General features: G+C 37.5%; 1 protein-coding gene across 1 annotated transcript; it reads left to right on the top strand.

Moving 5' to 3' along the window:
- Window positions 1-4,174: 4,174 nt before the first annotated feature.
- On the top strand, window positions 4,175-7,943 carry LOC149576457 (GTP-binding protein Obg/CgtA). Its single transcript, XM_089817371.1, has 5 exons — window positions 4,175-4,490; window positions 4,671-4,779; window positions 5,481-5,563; window positions 6,027-6,089; window positions 6,214-7,943. Exons 1-5 carry the CDS (start codon window positions 4,350-4,352, stop codon window positions 7,519-7,521), a joined length of 1,704 nt encoding a protein of 567 aa, XP_089673497.1. The 5' UTR covers window positions 4,175-4,349; the 3' UTR covers window positions 7,522-7,943.
- The last annotated feature ends 1,435 nt before the right edge of the window (window positions 7,944-9,378 follow it).

Consider the following 9,378-nt stretch of genomic DNA (forward strand, 5'->3'; position numbering starts at 1 on the left):
TTCAACACCCTTCAGCAAGAATGGTCGTCTGCATATATGAACCAAACCTAACACCGGTGTATAAAAACTAATACCAACATCGGACAAACTGCTGGCACAAGGAAAGACAACACCGTGTATTCTACTAATCAAATCCATGATAGCATCCAAATAATCATGGCTACCATAAAGTGCTAAAGATCTCTAGTTAACTGAATCCCAAATGCTGTTGAAACATTCTCGAGTCCATATCTGTGAACAAGGGACATCCGGTAACTCAAACAAACTCCTTACCTGAGTAATGTGACCAACTGGCTCTACAAACCTGTCTAACCTTGTCCTTGTATCCTGGATGTGAATGCAAGACGAACTCGTATCATTATCGGGAACCACATATGAACAGCCTACTGCAGAAAACTGAGTGTCAAACGTGCCTGATGAAACTAAGCTTAGCTCCATACCATGCTCACTCCCATGTTTCTCCCAGTCCAATAATGCCAAAGTAGCTCGAGTGTCCTCAAGCTCGCAAGAAAGCTTGACGACTTCCTCCTCCTTCCTCCTCAAGGCATCTGAATAGTCTTTGGCAAGGCTTAGAAGATGGTCACGATCTGATAGAAGATGTAAATAACTCAACTTCGTCGTTCCCATTCCTTCACCAATTGCATGTAAGTCACAGCAAGAAGAATTTGCCTGAACTCCCTTATGTCTTCCTTGTAACTGAATCATCTGGATGTGCTCTTCTATCATCTCCCGCATCCTGTCATGATGAGATAAAGAAGCCACAATACTATCTTTGCTTACCTTCAGCTGGCTGGACAAATCATGTGAAGTACTGCCATTCTCATCCTCATGTGACGAAGCATCTAACTGAGCCTGGTACTCTCTGTCAGCAAAATCATAAATGCTCGATGTCTGCTCATTTTCACTAGGTATCTCATCACCATGCACAATGACATCTTCATCATCATCTTAACTCACTTCACTATAATCATTGCTTGTCGGAGCCAAACTACCCTGAGTACATGAGACATCACCCTTGGGAAACCTGTATACAACTGTCTCAACTTGAGTGTCAAGTTGACAATTATTATCTATCAGCGTAATATCCTTCACCACTTCTTCCTGTGACCGAACTGAAGCCTCTGACCGGTTGCACACTTGTTTCTCGAACTCCTCATTAAGGTTCCTAGTAACATCTCTCATTGTATCAGTCAACGCTTTGTGAGAAGATTTGCCAAAATGAAATCCAGTTGATTTATTCACCTTAGCTGGGACGGACAACCTGTCAAGCATACGGTGGTGTTTAACCAACAGTTCAGACATGTTATGTTTGATTTTTCTGAGCTCATCCTGAATGTCTGAATAGTCCTCCTTTCCACAATTCCGACTCTGAATACTGTGTCTATTACTTGTCCGAGATTGTGTCCTTGGAGACTTTGTGCTGTACCTGTACATCTTGGTTGAAGTCGAGTGCTGATTACTCATGTAAGTCGGTTCTCTCCCCACAGGATGGCAAGAAAACTGCTCTGATACCACTGAAATAACCCTGACAGGTTATTGCTTTCTCCAGCACCAAAAAAAATCTTTATACTACAGCTTTGATACCACTGAAATAACCCTTACTATAAAGGGGACTAAATCCCGATATTGTACTGTGGCAATTCGTCAAATAATTTGCAAACACGCTCTGATACCACTGAAATATCCCCTGACAGGATTATTGCTTCTTAGACACCAAAATACTAAAACTTCAATGATTAGGCATTTCGTCAAACAGTTAGCACCCAAACTGGTTACAAACTGACGTCAAGTTCTATTCTTGTAATCAGAGTTGTACTAATACACTATGAGATTTGTCATGAATGGAGTAATTCCTCACATAATTCACCAAGACATTTCAAATGCAAAATATAATCATACCTTCAATGTTCAGGGAGAAATTTACAATCAAATGTTTCATGATTTAATAATGGGCCTGGACCGTAGCATCATTGTACCTTGCTCCAGAATTTAGCAATGGTTGACATTCCTCCAGCTGCGTTGTCAACTCATTCAATCACTTCTACAAATTTCTCGAGACTTTGAATCACATTGAGCTCCAGCTGATGAATTGCTTGGGCATCCTTATAAGCCGGCATCTCCTAGGGATCTTTAACGTGGGCATCAACTAAGCTAGCACCAAACCCTTCAACTTCCGCGAACTTAATGCCCTTCAAAATGGTGTCCCTGTAATCTGTTCAGTTGGTGCGCAATCCCTCCAATGTTGGTGCCATAACCAGCCGAATCCAAGATGGGGTCAAGCTCTGTAAACATACAAGCAAATCATCCTACCTCCGACTAGCACTCAGATCTTGGTTTGGTGATTCCGACCTGAGCCACGTGGATGGAATAGGAACAGTAAACTTTACTGGCTGGTAGAGAAAATGATGCCGCTGACTCACCTTCCCGTGTTTGATCACTCGGCGAGGGTATATTCCCGCCCGTGTCTATTCATTGTTTCCGCTACTTCTTCAATAATTGATATGGATCGACATTAATATTGAGTGCGGCAGTAATGATTGGAGATCGTCTTCAAAAGCCTTCAACCCTGCGATTTCTTTAGAATCTCCAAATAATTGGCGTTGGTTGTGCAATTTGGTCTTCAATACAAAGCCTTCAATTCTGCAATATTTCTAGAATGAAATTATTCCTGTGCTCACCATTTATCGCTGTGTATCCTATAACATGATCTTTGCCATTGCCTTTGGCCCAGACTTCGGCCTTAACAGTGTACGGAAGTGCTGGCTGGAAAGATGGCTTGGAACTCGTTCTTCTACTCCCGATCTGCTCACACTGCAACTTCCTATGAAGAAGTCGCCTTGCTCCTTTTGCCACCTGAAATAATAAACCTTGCGAAAGCTTAAATCTACGAATATCAATTCTTAGAACTGATCCACCAAACTTCGGCCTTAGACCACCCGATTCTGCCCCTGATGAAATGACTGAATGTCACCTCCAATCTGCAATAATTCGGATGATATTTCACACCCTCAAAATTGCGTACCAATTGAGAGTTATCGTTCTCAATGGCCAACTGTGACAATTGTAGAAACCCTAGGTTTCACAATGCACCTGTGTTTGAATCACAACCTGAAAATCAAAGAGAGATAATCAACTGCCTGATTCGAATGGAGCCCCGGGGTGCCTATTTATTCTTTTCCCTCCATCCTCTCCAGAGACTTCTAGAACTTTTTTGATCTTATCCCTCAAGTGACTTTATTAAATACTTTTATAATCCAAGTCACTTTATTAAATATAAAGTTATTTATTTATTTAATTAAAATAATTAATTAGTCGTCCTTGGACAACCAGTATTAATTAAATTAATTAAATTGAACTGTCACCAAAAATTGGGGACATGACACCCTAAATGTATTTTGTTCTCATTGGGATATTTGAAACATAATGTTTTAAAACACCAACAAGGCCTTTTATTGAGAAAAAAAAAAAGATTGTGTTATTTATATATATTTATAATATAATAATATATTATTATATAAATAAATATTCGATAGTTTCTATATATTATAATTTAAAAATATTATGCTATGTTAAAATTATTGATACATTTTTTTATAAAATAATTATTTTCTAATTTCAATATGTGAGTTGAACTAATAAATAGACACAATCAAATCTAGAAAATTATTGCAATAATCTATAATCATGTCTATGAAAAATTGTTACATATGTTTCCATCCCTTTTAACTTTGTATCCCTTTAATTCTTTATTTCAGTTTCCATCTACATATGTCCACTTCCTTATCATCCCATCTCTTGTTAATAATTGGTTATATCTTTCATAAAATTATGTTACTATCTTTTATATATATATAGAGATTTCTTTTTTCTATGTATATTAAAAAGTTCTTAAAATCTTTATTATTGTTCAACTAATTTTCTCACACACACTCTTTGTACCTTTAATTAAAATTAAAAAATTCCAATTTAACAAAAATTCTGAAATTTTATTTATAAAAGTTGGTTATTAATAATACCTTCAATTAAAATTAAAAAAGTCCAATTTAACAAAAAATCTGAAATTTCATTTATAAAGTTGATTATTAATAATGAATTAAAGTTTACTGAATGCTACTGATTAATATATTTTTAAAAAATTAATTGAAATTGAAAAAATGATTGTAAAAATTAATTGTAACATCCGATTATTAACAAGCAAATGATTTCAACTCCTTTCTTCTTGCAGTTGCCTTTGTGGTGTCTGCAGGTAGAGGAAGGTTACTTGGTTCTATACGAGCCTGCAATTACTCCATACTCTGCTGGTAACCAGAGACATCTCGTATCTTTTAAGCTAAAACCACACAACGGGAATGTGGAGACGCCATAAATTATTTGAAACACTTTGTAGTACAAAACCTCGTTGGAAACATCGGCAGCAGCTATGGATTGCTGTTACAGCAAGTGTGTATTCAGAAGCCCCAACGAAAAAGGGGAAACTTGCTCCTTTACAGGTGAACCGATTCTCAAATACCCCTGTATATAAATATTTCATTTGTCATTATTCTCATTCAAACGATTTACAGTTGAATTTCAGCTTTACTTTGGCTGGCTATGAAAATAATTTGAGACTTTACTTTAGGGGCAGCGGAAATTCAAATTAAACAGATAATGCTTGTGGTTTTTCGGTACAGGAGCGAAAAATGATAGATAGATTTAGAGTATGGGTCAAAGGAGGGCAAGGAGGCGGTGGATGCACCAGTTACAGGAGGAGTCGACAAGCTCGGCATGGCACGCCAGATGGTGATAATTTTATGTTCTACAGAAAATCATTCTTATTTAAATGCAATAAACCAATTTAGTACTTCAGGTTGATACACTTCAGCACTGCTTTCGGACTGAAAAATACCCTAAACCCTAAACCTTTAACGATTTTATTTTTTCCGTTTTTGAGCTACTCAGCCCGCGTTTACAATCTACAATTAAGGGTTATAAGACTGCGACGGAAACGCTGAGAAAACTTATCGAACTTTTGCTTGGTATATCAGCACAATTTCAAATCTTCTCTGTTCTAGCATGGTCTTGTTCGCAGTGTAAAACTTTGTTAGATGTTTCCGGAATCAAATATGTAGGATTATAAGCGTCCAGCGTTTCCAAGCTTCCTCCATTTCTTGAGGATCTTCATCCTATTTAGTTGATTGACGACTCTACAAGCATCGAACATTCAAATAGAAAGAAATTCTATTTCCACAACCTTACATGTTATTAGGTTTATTCATAGTTGCCAAGAAATTCCAATATTGGCACAAGGACCTCATCCATGTGCACGCATTATCTGGTGATTATACGTTGCTGCGAAATAACGGATCCCTTTCACATGCTTCAATATGAAATGGCATCACCAGACCTTATCGCCACGACTTTAGGCAACTTTAGTATGTTTGAGTTTTAGCAAAAATTGTATTTTTACGTCTTTTTAACTTAACTCCTCTGTAATAATGTAGGTGGAAATGGAGGAAAAGGTGGTGATGTCATCCTTGAAAGCTCTGCGGCAGTTTGGGATTTAAGTAACCTCCAGCACCACCTTGTATGTAGTATTTTTTTTTTTTCCCTTTATTTTAAAGCCTGCTCTCTCAGTTGCATTTTTCTTTTGTATGATCCGGTGTCATGGTCTTATGCATCATCAGTCATGACTATAGTCCTCAAGGTTAATATGCACTAACAGTAATACAGTGCTTCATAAGTATAAGGAGACAATACAAATGAATTTTGGGCTTATTTACTGGATTAGAAATATCAGAGCTAAAAATTTCAAATCTTGTATAAATGCATGCCATTTTTTATAGAGACGATAAATATTGAGCTTGTTTTAGAAAATTGAAAGTAGTGGTTCCCTGCTGAAACTTTGACATATTAAGGGCTTTTGTTACCTTGAGCATCCAGGGTTCTTTATTTTCCCAATGCGTAGAGGGGGTTGTCTGAACGGTAATCACTAGTCTTTCGACAGGGAATAAGTATTAGCAATCTTTTATTCTCGTTGCTTTTTACAGAATGCAAAGAAAGGGGGCAATGGATTTTCCAAAAATAAAGTCGGAAGCAGAGGAGCAGACAAGGTTGGAATATTGTTTTGATCTTATGACGTTATATTTTTTAGCTGGTTGCATTTTCCAAAATAAAGTCTTTGATTAACCAATTATCCTTGTCCAAACAATATCAATCATCAAAGTCACTCTGCAGGTTGTTAAAGTGCCAGTAGGTACTGTGGTTCATTTGGTCAGTGGTATGGTCCCTTCAACTTTACAAGATGCTTCCACACAGGAAAGGTTTCCATGGGAAATCCAAAGTACAGATCTTGAAAGCGAGGAGGCCATCAATGGAGAATTCCAAACCAACAAGAGGACTTTCAAGGAAGCACTGGAGGTATCTGTGAACAGGGAAGTCTATGATTGTTCTGCAGATTGGAAAAAGAAGAGAAGCAATGTGGAATTAAACCCTATTAAGAATGTGCATCAGACAGTCAATTCAGATTTATTAGATGATGAAATAAGCTCTCACAAGAATGTGGATCAATCCTTGAATCTAAATGGGTCAGGTGATGATGCAGGTACTGACATTGATGAGTTTTGTCTACATTCTCAAAGAAATAATTACAAGAATGTACCATTTGATGGGGACTTTGGAGACGAAGAGGGATCTGATAAAGAGGAAATACAGTATTCAGTTGCAGAATTTGTGGAACCAGGTCAACGTCTTTTGGTTGCCTGTGGAGGCATTGGAGGGCAAGGAAATCTTGCTATGGGAAGAGGTTCAAGGTACCAGAAAGAGAAACTAGTGGATGAGGATGATTCTTCTGAAACTATTGAAAATGCAGACATTGAATTAGAGCATGTAAGTGGAAAAGGCCGACCGAGATGTGAGCATGAGCCTGGTCACCCTGGGTCAGAGGCTGTTTTGATTTTAGAATTAAAATCTCTTGCAGACATAGGACTTGTTGGATTTCCGAACGCAGGAAAGAGCACTCTTCTTGGGGCCATTTCTCGTGCTAAACCTACTGTGGGGCATTATGCATTTACAACTTTGAGGCCCAATATAGGCAAGCTTGAGTATGAAGACTTTTTCAAGCTTACAGTTGCAGATATTCCAGGGCTTATAAAGGGAGCACATGAAGATCGAGGATTGGGCCATGCATTTTTGAGACACATTGAGCGAACGAAGGCATTAGCATATGTGTTAGACTTGTCAGCATCTCTGGCTGATAGAAAGGGGCCTCAGCCTTGGCATCAATTAAGGGATCTGGTATTTGAACTTGAACAGCACCAACCAGGGTTGTCTAATCGTTCTTCATTAATAGTGGCAAATAAAATAGATGAAAATGGTGCTGAAGAGGTGTTAACAGAGCTAAAGCAAAGAGTACCATCTGTGCCTATTTTTCCAGTGTGTGCTGTGTTAGAAGAGGGAGTGCCAGAGCTAAAAGTTGGCCTACGAGAACTCATTGATGGACCAAAAATATGGAAGCTTGAATTGAGCCAGATTTGTGTTGACTAGGGTGCTAGACTCAGTAGTTCTGTTCACCTTTATGGAGTTCTCTAGCATAGAAATTGCTGCATGTCATTTTTATAATATTTTTTAGCAGGAAGGGTCTGACTTCTGGAGCTTTGTGAAGGTAATATGTAAGAGGCTTTTAAGTTGCTGGTTCTCACTGCCAGCTTTAACCATTTCATCTCCAGATTTTGATCTGGATTCTCACCATTAACATTGAATGTTCTGAGTCTCAAGTTTCAACATCAGGACAATGGTATCATTATCATTGACATTATTCTCATTTATGATAACCGCCAAATGAAACACAAAATTTTGTTCTTTAGTGACAAGGCAGGGCAATCAGCAGTCTTGGATAAATGTGCCATGAAAAGAGTAATATAAAGGCAAGGAAAATATATACCAAAATCATTGTTTTTGAATTAAAATATTATGTACCATGATCTTGTGATTGTTATATGGATGAAAGAGATTTCAATTTGGTTAGTTTGTAGAAGGGTACAAAGAAATAAAGATGCTATTCAGAAAAGGAATGAAATCCAAAGTTATAGCAAGGAGTTCAAGACAGGGTCTTCAAGTTTTTGTCCACAGTACTGCCAAACTATTTTGCAAAACATTTTCCTTTCAGAAATTGTGAGTTACAGATGGTGCAAAAACAAAGCTAGCTCCAAAATATTAAATATTTAGCATTTTAATCTAATTCTTCAATTCAATCTTCATGCAATTTAAGTGAATAGTGTGATGTTTCCAACCACCCTCACGATAGCTGCCTATGATGGCACTACCTTTCAAACCATTGAAATGAAAATAGCTCGAAGATTATTTTTTTTATGTTTGGCTTCAAGGTTCAAGGTAGAAATAAAGACCTTTATATAATATTTCAAAATAGGATAAGGTTATCCTGTAGACCGTCTGACCTGTTGATGTTTGGTTTATTGTTACAATTTTAAACCTTATAGTTATCAACAACTAGGTAACTGAGAGTACCAAATTTTGACGGCACCTTTCATTAAATTGCACTGATTATTTATAGGCATGCAATTTGCATGTGGATCTTGCAATAAGTATTGAATGAGGTATAATTTAAGCCACCTAAGAGAGTATGATTAAGATTTGCTTATATCATGGCTGTGGCTGATATAGGCTGTGGGCCATTATCTTACATGCTTATGCTTGAGCATTCTTTTCTAATCAATCAGGAGTTCGAGTTTGCTTGGAGACAATTTACATTATAAACGATGAAGCCCAGCAACCAATGGGAGGGCTGAGGATCAAGGCCTAGTTGGTGTATATAAATCTAACAGAGAAAGACAGAAAGTCCTGAGCACTGAAATGTAGCTCAGTTAAAGGGTGTCGAACAATTAAACATAAAGGGCCATTGGTTCAGTGTTAAAGCAGCATGGCAGCCTATGGAAGATCCTAGGTTCAAGTCCTAGTTGGTCCATGGAATTTTAAGAGTTTCTGCAGATGCAACCTTTTTTTCCCACATATCTTTTTAAAATTTGTTTAATATGCCACTTCCATGAAGAATTGAATAAAGGCTTTTGTGGACCTCTCACACCAGCATTTGAGAGATTTAGATGCTGTTTTGGAAGCGTGTTTAAAATGTGACATGCATGTGAAGTCAGTGTATATATGAACTGTATTTGGGAGTTGTTCATACAAATGTGAAGCTCAAATGATGTAAGCCGATGGCCCTATACACGTCTTTGATATAGGTGTTGTGCGTGCTTCTTCCTTCAAACTGTTCATGCTAAGATCTATGGTTTATTAAACTCAATAACTTCTTTTGTCTAGCATGGTAGTTGAGCTTCGTTTAATAGGCAGTAGGTCTTAATTGTAAATGGATGTCTGAGCCCCTTG

This window comes from Cupressus sempervirens, chromosome 1, assembly GCF_028749045.1.
Source record: "Cupressus sempervirens isolate cs-2001-9-10 chromosome 1, ASM2874904v1, whole genome shotgun sequence".
NCBI lineage: Eukaryota > Viridiplantae > Streptophyta > Pinopsida > Cupressales > Cupressaceae > Cupressus > Cupressus sempervirens.

What these genes read in the sequence shown, in the direction of transcription:
- LOC149576457 (XM_089817371.1), top strand. Translation starts at nt 4,350, where the DNA reads ATGTGGAGACGCCATAAATTATTTGAAACACTTTGTAGTACAAAACCT. An exon ending in GTAACCTCCAGCACCACCTT is followed by an intron (nt 5,564 to 6,026) that starts GTATGTAGTATT and finishes TGCTTTTTACAG; the next exon opens with AATGCAAAGAAAGGGGGCAA. An exon ending in GAAGCAGAGGAGCAGACAAG is followed by an intron (nt 6,090 to 6,213) that starts GTTGGAATATTG and finishes GTCACTCTGCAG; the next exon opens with GTTGTTAAAGTGCCAGTAGG.